The 19675-nt window shown below is 36.3% G+C and overlaps 1 protein-coding gene across 11 annotated transcripts in view; it reads right to left on the minus strand.

Moving 5' to 3' along the window:
• Positions 1-795: 795 nt before the first annotated feature.
• The window catches only part of LOC150083163 (uncharacterized), a 1214634-nt gene continuing 1195754 nt past the window's right edge, over positions 796-19675 (minus strand). For all 11 annotated transcript variants that reach the window (XM_090377874.1, XM_090377875.1, XM_090377878.1 and 8 more), the window contains 2 exons: positions 11114-11163; positions 796-1971 (listed from right to left, as the gene is read on the minus strand). In XM_090377874.1, coding sequence (XP_090234000.1) covers positions 1930-1971; positions 11114-11163 — 92 coding nt within the window. In that variant the 3' untranslated portion in view covers positions 796-1929. The remainder of the gene's footprint in view (positions 1972-11113; positions 11164-19675) is intronic.

A 19675-nucleotide genomic window follows, 5' to 3' on the forward strand; every position in this document is an offset into this window, starting at 1 on the left:
GGAATGCAGTAGCACAGATGTGTTGGGTTAATTGGGGTTCAAGCTCACATGACTGCTAAATACAGTAAATGATTGTATTTTTGTCAAAATGATTAGTTGTAAATTCCTTTGATTTATGTAGTAATGCTGGAGTATAAACATAACATATAAATAACCATGCTTTGTAGGTAGCATGATTTGTTTGAATAGAAGGTTGTTCATTATAAAGCTAAAATGAAATTAAAAATTAGATTTTAATAAATTTACATATGTGTCAGATGGAAAGGTGACCAACTGAGTATGGAGAATAATCAACTAATATTTGTAGAAAAGGAAGTATATTCTGAAAGTATTTCTGTACATTCTGTAGAGAAATACCTTCACCTTCAACAGAATGGGGCACATTTTCAAGCTTCTGTTTATGTCCATCTAGATAACGAATTTCCTGAATGATGTTACAGCTGAAATATGCACTGCTGTATGTCAACACTGGAAATGCATTCTGAAATGGAATACTAGAGGTCTTTGAACATCTCATTACTTCTGTAACGCATCTCATTTCTATGTATTTAATGTATTTGAAATTCCTTTTGGTTTTATATGCTGTATCTCAGAATATTTACTCAGTAAACTTTCTGAGATGCAGCATATCAAAGTGTTTAAACATAATTTTGAATCACAGTAATCTATAAAAAAATATGCTTTGATAACTAAATTAATACAAAAATTGTATGCAGATATTTGTAAAGTTTGCATTAACTAAACAAATTCTTTTAAAGTGTTTGTGATGTTGAACAAACAAGACAGCACTGAATATGTCCACTATAGCTGTTTATTTCACTTCTATGTATCCACAGGAGAATACATTATAGCTATGTACAACACAAACTACTCTGATTTTGTTTTCATACAACAGCAAATGGATGAGATGACAAAGGTAACAATGAGATTACTCCAGGGCAACTCTAAATTTGGGTGGCAGCACTAATTCACCCAAAAAGTGATGTAATGTACAGTATCCACTAACCAGCAACTGATGAGCATCTCACAAAGCAGACTAATACAAGCACTGACATGTAAAAATTCCGTCTTCAAACAGTACACTTATCTGCCACTGCATCAAGAGAGAGAGAGAAAGAGAGAGTTCCAGGATACAGGGGCACACAAGGTTCCTGACAGATTAGAACATTTACAAGTATGATGCTGATTGCACTGGAAAAGTGGAAAGATGATATTTTTTACTGTCACATGAAGCCATTTTTGAAAATTCAAAATGCCACATAGCAGTAGTCCCATAGTGATAAAAATAATAGCAATATAAAGGGTAGTCAAGCACTGACATAATCAGTTCAAATGAAATACTTGTTTTCTCTTAAATAATTCTGTTATGTCCTGGAACAATTTAACAAAGCACTGAGTTTCCGAAGTAGCATGAAGCTACATATTTTAATGAAGAAGTTAATTGTTCATTACACTGAGTAATAATTCATGATGTGGGTGTATTCTACAGGCTGAATGGAATAACAACATCACATCAAATAATGACATGCAAAGCAGGTGTGATTTAGATATTAGAGATGCATATTTCACTTTATAACAAAGTGTTCTTTTATATTTTTCTACTGCCATTGACAAGGAACTATGACCTAACTACAAACAGCAAAATACCATATTTGGAGTTACAGGACAACTGTTCAGGATGGAGAATTTAAAAACATCAGTAGCATGGACTGTTATATAAAACTGAAGAGTGCTGCCTGTACAGAATGTCACAGTTCTGTCATGAATTTAACTTCATGGTGTGATGCAAAGAGAAGCTCAACGCAATGCAGGTCTTTCAGAATGGCATTCAGTATGCAGACTTATGGCTAAATTTTCTTCCTCTGCTGAGACTGTAGCACCAAACCAAAAAATCTTGGTGAAATAGAGATGGAAGCTCATAGAATTCATTTAACTAGCAACAGTTTCTTGTCTGTCTGATTGAGACCTTTTCTGTAAATAAAATTGAAATATGGTATCACAGTATCATAAAATAACAAACACAATGAAAAAATCCATTATTAACATGCACAGCCCATTATTTGAAAATCACATGCACTGTAATAGTAAAAGAGTGGAAAATTCATTAACAACTATTGTTCATATTGTTCCAAAATTTTCTTAGGGGAGTAAGGTGGGAAGATAATTTGAATAAAATGTGAAGATGGGTCAAGAATGACAGTTATCATATACATTAATTACTGCACAAGAAATTATTAGCATATTTCTGTACATAGCAAAGTTGTTTGAAATAATCCAAAGTCTGCATCTTTTGAATATATCTCATATTAAAACCTTCTTTACATGTTGCCTTACTCTTATATCTCAAATATGTAACATTTCCAAAACAGATAATAAATTGTTATTTGCCAAAAGGTCTCAGTTATGGTACCATCATCCAAGATGGTATCATTTCAGAGGTGACTGTCCCATCCCAAGGGTGGGGGGTAGGCACCTCAAGTGTAAGAGCTAACAACTGAATTTTGACTTATTTCCAAAATAACAGAGATGCCAAAAGGTGTAATTCTACTGCTAAAAGCCTCAAGCCATGAAACCTTTTAAGATGGTAGTGCATTAACATCATTTTGGTACATAGCTAAACTGTTTGAAACAATCCAAATTTGCAAATTTGCATAAGTTTTCATATTGTGACCTCCTTCCCAATGACTTTCCTTTTCATACCTTGAATAAGTAATGTGTCCCAAACAGAGACGTAAAAATATACTTGTTGTGGGCACTTAGTTTTGGGGCCCAGCCAGAAGTATTAGAAATTAAATGTTAGATGACCTCTCCAAATGGACACACACACACACACTGCAAACATTCATTTGCTGTTTTCTGTGTGTGTTTCAAATGAAAGTGCACACATTTTCATTGGTTGACAGGCACTTTCAACGAAGGCAAGAGAAGGTCAAAGTCATTACAGCAATACTAATTACATTTTTAATGACCGTATATTACTCACAAAGAAGATGACAATATTTTATTAATATGCTCACCAGTGCTGGTAAGGAATGTTTACAAACTTATGGGTTGTTCGATGTGATTCCACTGTTGCACATCATTTCAGCCAGGCAATAAAATTGCCAAATAAAGTTTTATAAATTAAAATAGCTTATTTAAATATGATTATGTAAATTAATTGATTCTAAAAATGTAAAATGTTAGATATATTATCTCTGTCAGAGATAAAATCTGACTGCATAAGATTCGGTCAGATGTGCAAAAACAGCAAAATGTAAACTTTGTGCATGGACAAAAATGAGGATACTCAATTAATGCATAAAACTTTCAGAGTAATACTGCAAAGTTGCACAGAGGAAGGTAACGTAGGTGACCTTCCTGTGTTCTAAGTGAAGCCAAGCAAGAACAACTTCCTCTCTTTGAATCCTGTGCTAACTGGATTGTCACGGCTTAATTTAATCTGTTTTAATTTGTTTTAGGTCTGTCCACAACAAGAATCCTGCAATTGGGAATAAATTTTGTTGCAGATAGTTTTCCTATAATCTGGGAAGTGGCTGATATCACAGTGATATCAGCTATTTCATTTCCTCAATCCAAATGTGTCTTGGGATTCAGCAGAAGCAGATCTCAAATTTAGATTAAAAAAGAGAATATATCATCTGCTGAATCTAGAAGAGATTTGGATAAGGATTAAACGGCACTGTTAATAAAGCTAGTAAACTTGTGGGGAACCACTGGTGCTGCTTGACCTTTAACACCATGTTAATAAAGCCTGTAACATGCTTAACGAATCAGTGTATATCATATATTTTTGGTAATGGGTATCTTTGATGTGATCAAGTTCTATTGTTTGCAACTCTGCTGTATGTATGTTAGTTTCTTGTAGAATCTTGTTGGCTACTATATGTTTTGTGAGGAAAGACAGCACAGAGTCACATGATTCCACATATGATGCTGACTTTCAGCCATCTGTATAGATGGACAGGAAGTCAGAATATTTTTCTCAATGTGCTGCAAGGATTGTGGAAAACAGATTGGTATAGTAGCCTTTCTCCAAATGTTAAGGGAGAAGTTGCAGGTTGGGAGCATAGCATGTCAGAATGGAAGGAATTGCCTAGGTACCATCAAGTTTAGCTCACTTAACAGCCCTTTAATCCAAATACCAAAGGGTTAGTTGGGAGTCCAATGAATGTTGTACAGATTTTCCCATTGTGGCTCAAACACTGATGTCATTAGGGTGGTCAGGCAGGGATTTCAATTTAAAAGTGTACTGTAAGAATAACTGCTAAGCCAAAGAGAGAGTGGGGGTTTGGTTAAAATGTACCAGTGGAAATGGGGATGGCCCAGTATCTAGCTAGAAGCCATAGTCAAGTTTAGAACAGACAAGAGCATGTTATATCACAGTACGGTACATTGACCAGCAATTCGTGAGGTTGACTAAAAGGCATGAAGAATGTTAAGCCTTTTGGCACACCTTGACCTTAGCTAACAAATATTTTGTAGAAATGTCAAAAATAAGTCCCAGGAATTTGATTTCTGGAATGCAATAATACCGATAACTGGAATTCTGTGAGTTTTTACATTACGGTATTATGATGAAATGAGTTCCCCTTCACTGAAATCTTCAATCATATAAAAAACATTTTCAGAATCTTCTCTTCATTCCTATTTACTTATTGCAAGGTGAAGGGAAAGGGACCAACGGAAAGTGCAAGTGCTGGCAGTGCTATGAAATGAAACAAAATTGTTTTAGAAATGAGGATGATTAATTAAGAAGTACGATGCAGGACAAAGTTTAAGTCGGGGAGTGGCTGTAATTCATCACTGTATATCAAAATGAAAAGAAAAAATGCTATATAATCAGTTGGAGAATATTGGTGGGGAAAGGTACACTGAGGGATTTAATTTTATTTCCAGTTTTGAAAAAAACTGGAAATAATTTAAAATAGTGGCATCTATGAGGTAGCACATTCACAATGGAAGTCACTGCATCAGTTCCCCCCCCCCCACACACACCAATAAATCTCTTCCCAGAGACTATGACAAATCAAACAGTGGTTCCCAACTCATCCAGCAAGAATTGCATGTTAACTCCACACACCATAGTTTTCAAATAAAAAAAAAAAAGACCATCAGTCTACAAGCATGGCATAGGAAATGGTTTCATATGGCAGCCACAGAAAAGAATGAATCACATGATCCACCTCTCTGATGCTGAATGCAGCTTGGCAATGGGGAATCAGTTAACAATGGGGACTCTTTGGCATCCAATTAAGAACACAATCTCTGATCATCTGATCTCTTTTTCAAGGGAGACTGTTTCTTCCTTGTTTCTTTACACAGGATTGTTTCTTCCTGTTTACCTTCATACACTTTACAATCACTTCACGCACTTGACAATCACTTGTCAAGTGTGTAAAGTGATACACACTTGACTGCAATCATACACTGCAATTTATTGAAAATTTTGTCCAGGTCTAAAATTGACGGATGCCAGATTTTCTGTTTTTAGGAATGAGCAGATTGTGCAATGCAACACATAATGCGAGTTAAACAGTTTAATTTACCTTAGGTAAACACATTCTGAATCTTACTTAGGATCTAGAACAAGTAGCCCATATACAGGGTGTTTCAAAAGTGATGGTCGTCAATAATTTAAAGGTGAACTGTACAGACTACAGTTCAAAAAATATGCAAAATATGCAAAAAAAGACTAGTAAACATGGGTCCTTAAGTGAATCATTTTCAAGATATTGCACATTTCTAATTGGGATCCATCACTGACTTGTTGTTTAGGTTAGGTTATGTTCATTCTCTCTCTCTCTCTCTTTCCCTTCTCTCAATGCTCTGAGACATAGCAGGCGTACTAGTACTTGTCAAAGGATAGTCAACATGGAAAGACGTTACAGCAACGAAGAGTATGCGGACATGCACTTCGTGTATGGTAAAGCCAATGGCAATGCACTCAAGGCTGCACGTTTATACCAAGAAGCATTTCCCCACTGAAGGCAGCCCAACAGGTGCACATTCATCAGGGTACATCAATGCCTTAGAGAACATGTAGGCCCAGAAGCATAACACCTGATCTTGAGGAAAGGGTGTTAGAAAGAACAGAACAAAATCCAGGAATTTCAACAAGGAGGGTTGCTCTGCAAGAGCATGTACTGAGTCATAGCAATGTGTGTGGCAAATCAAATTTTACATCTCCAATTACTGTACTCCTACCATATCCAGCGTGTACAAGGTCTCAGCAATACAGACTACCCTCCCAGAGTGAACTTCTGCCCAGTGGATGCAACAATGGTGTGTACTGAACCAGAAATTTTTAAACAACATTTTGTTCACTGACGAAGCTGAGTTTACTGGTGATGGTATTTTTAATTTTCATAACTGTCATGTTTCGTCTGACAAAAATCCTAATGCAATTCAAGAGTCATTACATCAGCAACGTTTCTCGTTGAATGTCTGGGCAGGACTACTAGGAGACCATCTAATTAGCATTAGCATTAGCATTAGTAGAGGCATATGATGCAAGAAAGCAAGCTTATTCAGCATCAGCCAAAAAAAAAAAAAAAAAAAAAGCACAACCACTACTCCCATTTCACCCCTCCGTTCGTTCGAAATACCTATCCAGCTGAGCCTAAATTTGTTTAGGCTATCAACTTCAACAACAAGTGATGGAAGTCTATTCCACAAACCAACTGCCCACTAGCTAAAGGCAAATTTCCGCACATCTATCCGATACCCGTCCTTCCTCAATTTGAATTTATGCCCTCTCAGGTGATTATTCTGAGCAAGAGAAAGAATCCCATCGGCATTGAGCATGCTCAAGCCATTCAAAGCCTTATACACCTCTATCAGATCACCTCGCCGATGCCTAGTCTCCAGACTCTGTAATTTGCAAAACTTATGCCTTTCTTCTTAAGAGCAACCCTTTGTTCCATTCACTAATCTTGTTGCCCTTTTCTGTACTCGTTCCAGCAGCTCTACATCCTTCTTGAAATGAGGCCTCCAGACCTGTATACAGTACTCAAGGTGTGGCCTGACCAATGCCTTATACAAGGGAATAATCACATCCCTATCCCTGCTAGAAAAATTCCTGTATATCATTGACAAGACACCATGATCTACTCTTGCAGCTCGTCTGCACTGCTCAGAGAACTTCATATCTGCCTGCACAATTATCCCCAGGTCCTTTTCATTCTATACCACTGCCAGCGTAGTACCACAGAGTTGATACGTTGATCTAGGGTTACTGTTTCTCATATGTAGTACTTTACATTTGTCAATGTTAAACTTCATTTGCCACCTCTCAGCCCATCTGCTCAACCTTTCCAGATCCTGTTGGAGCATCATAGCATCAGTAGTGTCTTTAACAACCCTGCCAACATTTGTATCATCTCCAAACTTGGACATTACGCTTGATATACCATCATCTATATCATTTATAAATACAGAAAACAACAATGGACCCAACACTGAACCCTGAGGAACTCCACTAATAACATTAGTCCACGTTGAGCAGTGTCCATTGATTACCACTCTCTGTCTTCTTCCCCTCAGCCACCCCTTTATCCACAGCAGCAATTTGCCTCCAATGCCACACTGCTCCAATTTGTGCAGCAGTCTTCAATGCGCAACAGTATCAAAAGCCTTTCTAAGATCCAAATATATAATATCAAAGTTATTCCCTGCATCCAGTTCTTTTGTGACTACATCATAGTATCCAGTCAAATTGGTCAGACAAGACCTGTCCTTAACAAAACCATGCTGTGTCTGAGCTATAACTGAATTCTTGTCCAGATGATCCTGCAGTGCTTCTTTAACCAGTGCCTCCATTAATTTTCCTGGAACCGAAGTTAAACTAACAGGTCTATAATTACTTGTGTCAGCCTTTGATCCTCCTTTGTGAATTGGGATTACATTTGCACATCTCCAGTCTATGGGTACCTCCCCTGAGTCCAAAGAAGCTCTCATAATTATGGCCAGGGGTTTGCTTACTTCCTTTGCTGCCTCCTTTAATATAACTGGATAGATCCCATCCTTTGCTGCCTCCTTTAATATAACTGGATAGATCCCATCCACCCCGGGTGCCTTTTTTATGTTTATCCTCAACAATTTCTCCTCCACTTTCCTCTCAGTTATTAGAAAATCATCTAGCTCACTGCCAATGTTTACTTCACCTACGACATTCCCCTTCCTGAATAACTCCTCAGGTGTGAATGTAGATGCAAAATACTCGTTTAGATTGTTAGCCACCTGAGCAGGATCCTCAACTGTTGAACCATCAACATCCAGTGGACCAATCTGATTCATCCCCTTCCTTCTAGAGTTTACATAAGTAATGAACTCTTTGCTGTTTTTCTTTGCATCCTTTGCCAAGGATTTCTAATAATCTGCCTTTGCCTGCCTAAACTCCTTTGTGACTTGGTTACAGACCAACTTATATCTATTATAGGCTTCCATGTCACCCATTAATTTGTATGTATCCCATGCATTTTTCTTCTCTGCCATATGTCTCATTAGTTCATCTGACAAACATTTAGGCCTGAACCTTGAACAATATTTCTTGGTTGGTATGTAAAGCCTGGTAGCTTCCAAGATTAGTTCCTTGAATGCTTCCCATTTTGAATTTGCTGTTGGTAACATCATCAGTTGGTCTCACTGTATAGAATTTAAATACTGTCTCAGCCCATCATAGTCGCCTTTACGAAAGCAAAAACCCTTCCCTTTACCTCTGATGGTAGTTACCTCCTTGAGTAAATCACACTTCAGCCCACTGTGATCACTGCCACCTAGTGGTTCCTGTATCTGCAGATTCTTAATGCATGAAGAATCACTACTGATAATCAGATCAAGAGTATTACTCCCTCTAGTTGCCTCCCAAACTTGCTGGTATAGAAAACAATCATCCAATAAATCCACAAAAGCCTTGCTAGTGTGTGAGTGACCAACCCACAAATTCCAGTCAATATCTGGGAAATTAAAATCCCCCATTATAAGACTCTCTGATTTACTGGCCCATTCTATTTCCCTGTACAGTATCTTATTATACTCTTCAGAGTCATTAGGCTTATAGCACACTCCTACTCTCAATTTTGATTTACCCATGCTTATGTCACACCAAACTGACTCGACACTGCCCTGTCCATCGATGTCGACTGGCTTCACTTCCTTGGATTTTATGTGTTTTTTAACTAATAGCATAATCCCTCCTCCCTTCCTATCCTGTCTATCCTTTCTGTAGACGTTGTACTCCCCAAATTTCAGTTCTGCATTCCTTATATCTGTGTGACACCATGTCTCTGATATCCCAACAATATCTGCCTTTGATGTTTTGAGCAAAACCTCAAATTCATCAAATTTATTTACTAAACTCCTAGCATTGGTGTACACGCAAGTATACATGCACCTGTTTCTATTCTTAGCTACCCTAACACAACCCATGTGTTTACTTGTACCGCAATGACTTCCAGCAGTCTCTGAAATATCCTGCATATTGTGTTTCAGGCTTCTGTTCATTCCAATAGAAGCAGTGCAAGAATCTCTTTCACCAGTGGCTATTGTTAATCTATTTCACCTCTGCCAGCGGCTATTGTTAATCTACTTGTCTTTGTCTCCCCCCAAGCTAGCTGTTTTCCAACCCACCTAACACTGCCTCGATAGCATCCGCAAATATTCTTGCACCCTTTCTATTTAAGTGTATCCCATCCCTGTAGAAGCAATCTCTCCTGTTAACAAGTACATCCAGGCTGGAAAAAATTCTACCCCTTGAGCCTTGCACAATCTTTCCCGCGGCCGAATTGATCGACAAGGCTCTCATCATATACTCCCTCCTATCGTGTCTGGGCAGAATTGCAGACACTTTCAAATTCAACCCTACTTCACGGCTTTTTTTCAACAGTGACCTGTACTTGTTAAGTAATTCCGCTGGTCTCCTACTCTTAATATCATTAGTGCCAACGTGTACAACTATATCACCTTTTGTGCCCTTAAAAGATGATATCCGCTCTACAAAGTCATCAACCTTTGCCCCTGGCAGACATACCCTGGTCCTGTTCCACCTATCCTTTTTACAAAGCATGTTCCCCATTTCCCTGACAATAGAGTCACCAACAATAATTGGACCACACTTTCTGCCGAACAAGCTAACAGGAGAGCTGTACCTTCAGTTCCTGCAGAATGTTCTTCCAGACCTCCTCGATAATGATAATGTTCCACTTCAGCAATGCCAGAACATGTGGTTTATGCATGATGATGCACCGGCACATTTTGCTTGAGTTGTGACTTGGTATCTAACTAGAAAGTATTGTCAATGGTGAATAGGTAGAGGTGGGCCTGTAATGTGGCCTCCCAGGTCACCAGACTTAAATCCTGTGGATTTTTGTATCTGGGGTCATGTAAAAAGCTTGGTGTACACTTTTGACATTAACAGAGTTTAAGAATTGCCGCATTGGCTTGAAGGAGCCTTTCAGCAAATCAGAAAAGACCCAGGAATGCCTGCGAGAATTTGCAACTCAATGCAGGGAAGACTACAAAGCAGAATACGGTGCAAGGCCACCATTTGAACACCTTTTGTAACATCCTGTAACATGTAACATCTGTAAAATTAAAAAGGTATTATCTTATGTTTAATAAAACCATCCTTAGCAAAGGATTCACAGCTTTTTGCTAGACTAGTGCTCCCATAGTTAGTGTTGAATCTTAACAGAAAATGTGCATTATCTTGAAATTAGTTCATTTGTGGCCTGATGTTCACTGGGACATTTTTACTATTATTTAAGTTTGTACTTTTCACCTTTAAATTATTGACCATCATTTTTGAAACGCCCTGTATAATTATTAATTTTAGTATTAGTAGCGGCAAACGATGCAAGGAAGCAAGCTTCTTAAGACGCTGCTATCTACCCAGAATCATCATTAAAAAACTCAATTGCTACATTACAGGCCCACTTATTAAATAAATAAGTGTACTTATTTATTTAATATAGCAATTTACTTATTAAATAAATAACTATACATGCAAATAAATAAGTATGCTATATTAAATTGTAATTACTTTAACTCTAAATAGTCCTATATATGATTACTGAATTTGAGTATATCTCTTAATTTTAAAATGCCAACTTACTTTGTGCTTTGGACAAAACACTGAAAAATTTTCTTCACTCATTTCACATCCTGAAAAAGTTTAAACAGTAATCATTAAAAATATAAATATTCTCAATATATGTTTACTAATAATACTAATTCTACAACTGTTTTTGAATAATAGAATATATAGTAAATATTCAAGGTCTGTTAAAAAAGTATCTGGATTATGCTCTTTGTTTAAGGTCCAGACAACAGCACAGATAACACTGTAACAAAGCATGATGTGTTTAGACATGTTTCTTCCTTACCTCCTTGCAGCAAGCTCTTAATTTATGTTGGCAGTCTATCACTGTCAGCCAATAAAAAAGACATGTTTCATGCTTTGCTGTAGTGCACTGAACAGTTAGTGTATTAAATTCAACTTTAAAATTGTGAAAAAATAGTGTGAAATATTTGATCTTCTTAAAACAGCATATGAGGACTTTGTAATGGGCTATCAACAAGTATTTCACTGGCCTTGTTGTTTCATATGGGGCCTTCGGAAGTGAATTGGATGGCCCTTAATTTCAAAAAATGATGAAATCATGTCTCAAGTGCAAACTTTGGTATGACATGACAAAAGATTAATTGTTTGCAAAAGTGCCGAAGAAACATATCTGCATCAGATCATGGCATTAAATTTTAATGAAAAATTTGAACATCATGCATATTTCTGCAAAATTAATTCTGTGGCTTATTATATTTATTCATATTGTTGCTGTATTATTATATATTCATATTGTTGCTGTGTTAATTAATTTTATCATAGCAACAATATGAATGGTACTAGCAAGTTGCTTACAATTTGTTTGAACATGCAGCTAATGACATGATATTTTTGGAAGGTATAAAAAACTATAGACAAAACCTAGGTTTGGGGATATCATCCTGAGAATTTGAAAAAAAACATTAATGGGAAATATGTCCACCACTAAAAATGTCCACCAGAAAAAGGTTCCCTTGAATATGGGTTGGGTGCATAGGTAAAAATGTCCACATGAATGAAAAAATAATATAAATAGGATGCTCCATGAAATGACATCCAGACTTCAGGAGGTTGTTAACTAGGTGATTTACTGTGGAAAAATATAAACTAATAATATACTAATAAACAAATAATACTCAAAAATAATATGATATAGAAAGATGTAGCCCATTCTCAAGCTTACAGCGCAAGGAACATTTAATATATCAGTTGTTACCAAAAAGTGAATAAATGAAATGAGGGCTACTACAACAGTTCAGAGGACCAGATACAAGAATTAAAGTTTGGTTGATCTAGTTTTACTTACCAGTACTGAGTGGGGACCCTTAGTTGGGATCTCAAACATGGACATTGATTATCAGTTTGCAAAGATTTTAACTTTTATTTTAGATATTCAGTATTTTTGTCTTTCCTTATTAGATTTCAGTATTTATCACCTTCAACGTTTTCATGTGTATTATTCAAAAATAATAACAAATCTTTCAAAATATGTCATTTACAAGCCTTACCCTTACCTTATCTTTCAAAAATACATCCCTTAAATCATTGATAGCTATAGATCATGTGGGAGAGTTCAATAAATAACTACAGATTAGAAACACATGATTCCAAGCTTTGTAGCAATTATGTACCAGTCAGATTCTCATGTGAGGGATGCTACAAACAGATATGGTAGTGTGACCAGAGAGGTTCTTTCATAGAGGGCAGCAGCAAAGGAAAAATGAAGAAGAAATTCAAAAAACCCTATTAAGTAAAAAATTTTTCTGTATTTTTCATGGGCAGTTTTTCCAGGTGCTGGTATATATATATATGCAACTTATTACTTTTCACATATTAATATGTGAATTCAACTTTGTATTCAACTTTGTTGCAATCAAAAATATATATATGTGGGTATCGAAGGAAGAAAAAATAAAAACAATCATTCACAACGGTTCAAAACGTAGTAGTAAAGATAATGAATTCTTTTAACTCCTTTATTTTCTTTTTTATTCAAGTGAATGCTTACATACTTGTATTACAGTATGGATGGCAGTTATGCTTATAATTTTCTGATATACAGGCAATTCCTGCTTTACGAGTTTTAGCTTTACAAATTCCTGCTTTACGAGTTTTAGCTTTACAAGTTCCTGGGTTTACGAGTTCTTTTTTTCAAGTATCAAGTGTCAACAAAATCGAAAATATGAACATTTAATTGCAATAAATAAATGCTAAACATTTATAAATACAGAATTTCAAACCACGTGCATAGCTATGCAATACAGTACTATTATGCATGCATTTTTTCAGGCAGATGAGGGCACATCATTGACTAACATAACATAAAGCAGTTGCCATGCTGACATTAAAAAGAGTGGTTGTGTCACTCTTCATTTTCGCTGTCTTGTCTTATTTCAAATTTATCCAGCTTATTAAGGGAGATAAATTTGAAGGGTGTTTGGAATAAACGTTTTCTCAGTTTATTGATAATTTTGAAGGACCAGCAGAGATAGTACAAAATGAAAGAGAAGTGGTTTAATATTGTTAACAAATTGCAGCTTAAGGTTTATACAACTGACATCACTGGTCTGCTTCAAGCACATAATGGAGGGTTCAGAAATGAAGACCTCCTTTAAATGGTAAAATGTGAGGAAGCAGAGGAAAAAGAAGATTTAACAACTGAAACAGGAGTTCCAGCTGTTAAATCTTCAGCTGTTAAAAGAAATTGAGATTTTCAAGTCACAAGATTCAAATTTCGAGCACACTAGAAAAGTTGTTACAGATTTAAAAAATGCTTATGCATGATATCATGAAATTTATAAAGAAAAGAGAAGACTCTCTAGGAAACAAATGACTTTTGAAGCATTTCTGAAGAAGAAGATGACTCCATGTGCTTCCAACAAACCAACAATGAGAGCGAACCATCAATGGGTGATGAACCATCAATGAGTGAGGGTCCATCAACAAGTGTGCATTTAGTTGACGATGATGAAGAATAAACATTCCTTAACATTTGTGTGACATAAATAATTTCTTTATTGTTATAATTTGCTTGATTTTGAAGGCTATGTTTTTATTTCTTTGAATAAATAAATCATTGTTTATGCATAAACTATTGCTTTGTTGACCTTTATTTAAAACGGGCCACATATATTTGTAGACTGCCCCAACAAGGAACAACCCAAATGCCCCAATTGTAAAATGAGAAAAAGGGAGCACCATCATTCTTATAGAAGCCCCAAATGTCAGGAATACCTCAAAATAGTTGATCAATTGAAGAATAAAATCGGTTATGAATAATACAACTAACAATAACAAGGTGAACAGAGAATTTATCAAAATAATGCAAATCAACACACAATGATCCCTAACAATCATGCACCAAATCTAAAAACTAGCCCAAAATCAGCATATACAGATATTACTGATTCACGAACCCTAATGTCCAAGTTTGCAGACGATACAAAGGTTGGCAGGATTGTCAAGGACACTACTGACACTATGCTGCTGCAACAGGATCTGGAAAGGTTGAGCAGATGGGCTGAGAGGTGGCAAATGAAGTTTAACATTGATAAATGTAAAGTACTACATATGGGAAACAGTAACCCCAGATCAACGTATCAACTCTGTGGTACTACACTGACAGTGGTAGAGAATGAAAAGGACCTGGGGGTAATTGTGCAGGCAGATATGAAGTTCTCTGAGCAGTACAGACGGGCTGCAAGAGTAGCTCATGGTGTCTTGTCAATGATATACAGGAATTTTTCTAGCAGGGATAAGGAGGTGATTATTCCCTTGTATAAGGCAATGGTCAGGACACACCTTGAGTACTGTATACAGGTCTGGAGGCCTCATTTCAAGAAGGAAGTAGAGCTGCTGGAATGAGTACAGAGAAGGGTAACAATGGAACAAAGGGGTACTCTTACGAAGAAAGCCTAAGTTTTGCAAATTAGTGTCTGGAGACTAGGCACCAGCGAGGTGATCTGATAGAGGTGTATAAAGCCTTGAATGGTTTGAGCATGCTCAATGCTGATGGGATTCTTCCTCTTGCTCAGAATAATCACCTGAGAGGGCATAAATTCAAATTGAGGAAAGACAGATGTAGGATAGACGTGCAGAAATTTGCCTTTAACCAGCGAGTAGTTGGTTGGTGGAACAGACTTCCATCCCTTGTCGTGGAAGTTGATAGACTAAATAAATTTAAGGAACGGAGGGGTGAAGTGGACGTGGGGTTTTTTTTTTTTTTTTCTTTTGGCTGATGTTGCATAAGCTTGCTTTCTTGCATCGTATGCCTCTACTAATGCTAATGCTAATGCTATTCATATAAGGGCATAGTAAAAGGTATCCCTTCAAGTGCAAACTCGTACAAGCTGAGCCAATTACACAATTCCAAGAGGGCAAGGCAGTGGCCCATTGTTGAATTTTATGTTGAAATTGTGGTATTAAGTAGAGTTATCTGATTTTTGTAGTTATCTTGTTCATGGAGTAAATTGTGGTGTGGTTTAGTGTATTTTGAACAATATCAGGTAGTATTTAACTACTTATAGACATTATTTTAATTTTGACAGTTAGAATGTTTGTTCTAATGGTCAGTTGATTGTTTGCCTATGTTACAGCATAGTGTAAACAATTCAAATTTTATCCGGCTATAATTTAAAATCCTAATGCTTAGAGACTGACTGGGGGACCTTAATTAATGAGAACAACCGTACTGTTCTGTGTGTCAGGATTTGAATCTGAGGAAATATAATTAAACTTTAAAGCTTAAAAGAATGATTTTTGGAAATTGTAGTGGCACTGCGTGTTATGATTGAATCTTGATTAATAGACATAATTGAATAAAATGAGTGCTAACAAAGATAGTGTGTCAGGGGAGGATAACAAAACAAACAGGAATAAAAAATCCACTGTTAAAATTCAAGAGCTCCCCAACATTGAGCCTTTTGTAAGTAATGATGAGATAAATAGATTTTTTAACCTGTGGAAGACAATAATGGGTATTCAAATTCTGATAGTAAGGGTTCCCATAAGATATTTAAGAAGGTCTTAAAGCAAGGTAATAAGCTGAAGGCTGAAGGGGACAAATTTGACAGTATTAAGTAACATGACCCTCTTTCTGTTGAACAATGCAGTGTTGATTGGGCTATGGCTGTTTCTGGCAGGGGCTTGGAATGTGACTTGGATGTATGGTGTCGACAGCTCTACTTCCTCAAGAAGCAGAACCCCTGAGAATTATATTATGGCTAGAATTGGTAGACGGGTTTATCATGATGAAGGAGAGAGTTCTGTGGGCACTCCTACTTTGGTTAAGAGTAAATCTCCTGTTTTGAGAAGGAGAAGCAATAAACATTAGAAAAGGCTGACTAATGTATTAAATTAAGTAGAGGTATTTAGGGATAATGATGAAGAAATGAAACAAGTCAACAGGAATATAGAAATGGACTTGAACATTTATATGAATCCAGTTAAGGATATTGACAATTTTAATAATTCTGTCAACATTGGCACCGACAAACATCAGTATGCCTCACATGCTTCTGGATATCAGTTGCAGGATTTAGTGGAAAATGAACTGGATTATGAATCAGATTTAATAGATTCACAGTTGTTTTATAGAGATGGACTGAATAACCAAAATAAGTAGAAACAAGCGCTTAATGATTTCCATAACTTGACAAACATTTGGAGCGAGTGGATGGGTGAAATAAGGGTATTTTTTTATTTTATTTTATTTTTTTTTGGCTAATGCTATATAAGCTTGCTTTCTTGCATCATGTGCCTTTACTAATGCTAATAATAAACCAATCAATGTCGTCATAACATGTATGAGAAGAAAGTTACAGGAATTTTTATTTGCTAAAGAATATGAAATCAATAATGATGCTATCTCTCAAATATTGTCTAGATGGGGTTATCTGGAAAGTGTGGCCTTGAAATTGGGAATGAATTCAGGTAAAATCATGGAACATTCACTTAAAAAGGTACGAATTAGGAGAATGTGAAGGCTACCTGACAAGGGTATTGTGATTGAGACTGAGTCTAACAAAGAGCTTGAGGATATCAGGACAAATGTCCTCATCCAGAAATTGAGATTGAATATCACTAAGCCTAAGAAACCTGTTTTAAAAATAATTTGTATGATGTAATCAAGGACACAAATAAAGATCTACTTAATGAGTTATATGAAAGAAATCTAATACATGTGGGTCTATGCAGAGATGACATCAGTGATGAGGTGAAAATATGTTTCTCTAATGAAAACAAAAACAAAATCGGAATTAACTGGAAATATCTTGTAGAGTTAAAAAGTTCCTTGATAAACAAACATGAATCTTTATTGGATAGATGTCCTACAGGTTTAAGGAATTTCATTTGGTTACCATTTGTTATAATTGTCAGAGGTACAGGCACACTTCTAAGACATGGAAAAATGATAGGCCAGTTTGCAGTCATTGTGGTGTGATGGGTCATAATTTTAAATTCTGTAAAAATCACTGTTGTTCCAATTGTTGTGTAAAAAATAGGTCTGCTGCTCATTCAGTTAGAGATAAGAAATGTCCTGAATACATATTTGCACTGAAAGGTATTAGGGAAAGAATGTATTGTGTGCTTTACGCCGTATTGTGTGCCATACATAGAAATAATATGTACGGCAAACTCAAGGTGCTCCAAGTTAATGCACAGAGTGCAAGATCTGTAGCAGATGAACTAAGATTAATTTGTGAACGTGAAAGTATTGACATTGTTTGTGTTCAGGAACCCTATGTTTATAGAGGCAGCTAAGTGGATATCCCAACTCTATTAGAATTGTCTCAAAGAAGAAAGAAGTGGGATAAACTTAGCACTGCTGTACTAGTTTTCAGCTCTGATCTGGTTGTGACCAGAATTGATTTCTTATGTACACTGCATGCAGTCTACATTGGTATTGAAGATAGTTAGGAACAATTTTTCATTATATCTATGTACTGTCAACCTGATGCAGACCTTCATTGCTCTCTTAGCTATTTGGAACAGGCATTATTCAGATTGAAAGGCAGAAAAGTGATTATCTGTGTGGATTCAAATGCTAAAAATCTTTTATGGCGTTCTAGATTTATAGATGCCAGAGGCAGGTTATTGAAAGAACTAATATCCTCATCGAAACTTGAGATCATTAATAAGCCTGGTAATGAACCTACATTTTGGACTATTAATGGTGAGTCTAACACAGATGTAATGTTAGCCAACAGTACGGCCTTCAATTTCATATCTAATTGGCAAGTTAAACCAGATTGTATTAACAGTGATCATAGAGTGTTTACTTTTAACTTAGACTGTGCTAGAAGTAGATTTATTGGGCCTCATTCATTACAACTTCGAATATTTGCGATTAAGCATGCTGACTGAGGTAAATTTGACAGATTTATTAGGACAATTTTTGATGAAATGTCATTAGCTGATTTGGATAGGATTAATGCATTTGATTTGGTTCAACTATTACAACAGAAGTTATTTGATGCCTCGAGGGAGTCAATGAAATTAAAGCAAAGTAAATGTGCTCCGGTGCAGTGGTGGTCCCCTGATCTTACTGATCTCCAGAGGGAGGTCAACAGAGCACATAAGAAGTTCCAACATCAGAAATTGTGGGATAATAAAGAATCTACTGCTAAGTTGAAAACTGAGTATCAATTGATCAAAAGAAAATATACCTGTTTAATAGCTAAAAGGAAATTTGATGCATGGAAAAACTTAGTGCAAACATCTGGTAATGAGGATCTATGGGATATTGTTTATAAATTGTGTTTACACAAATTAGGGTCATCTGGGGAGGGTGCTAAGAATCTCTGGGTACGACCAGGCTGCCATGCACGGAAATTGAACTTGGCCTGTTATAACGTACGATCACTCATCGGTGAAGACAGGATATTAGAGCTGGAAAAGGAATTAGAAAATGTGAATTGGAATATCATCGGTTTGGCTGAAACAAGAAGAAGAAATGAATCACTTATAAGTTTATCAAGTGGAAATCTGCTGTACACCAATGGAAACAATGAAAGGAGTGAAGGTGGAGTTGGGTTTCTGGTCCATAAAGATTTTAAAAACAACATTTTGGAATTCAAAAGTACATCACCAAGGGTGTCAAGACTAATACTCAAGATTTCTAAGAGGTACAAGCTAAAGATTATAATGATTTATGCACCAACATCGAGCCATGATGATGAAGAGGTTGAAGAAATGTACACTGAAATTGAGAGCCTTCTAGATGAGCAGAAAACCCACTACACTATTATTATGGGCGACTTCAATGCTAAGGTTGGAAAAGGCAAAACAGCGCAGAAAGAGGAACTATAGGAAATTTTGGAATTGGTGAAAGAAATAAAAGAGGTGAAAGACTTGTGGAATTTGCAGAATCTCAAGGAATGTCAGTAATGAACACTTTTTTTCAAGAAAAGGGTGAACAGAAAGTGGACATGGAAGAGTCCAAATGGATTAACAACTAATGAAATCGACTTCATCCTCACTAACAGAAGATATATTGTGAATGATGTTACCGTCCTGAATAAGGTAAATGTTGGAAGTGATCACAGAATGGTAAGATGTATACTTGATATAGAT

This window comes from Mastigoproctus giganteus, chromosome 7 (assembly GCF_048544385.1).
Source record: "Mastigoproctus giganteus isolate SK-2022 chromosome 7, ASM4854438v1, whole genome shotgun sequence".
Lineage (NCBI taxonomy): Eukaryota > Metazoa > Arthropoda > Arachnida > Uropygi > Thelyphonidae > Mastigoproctus > Mastigoproctus giganteus.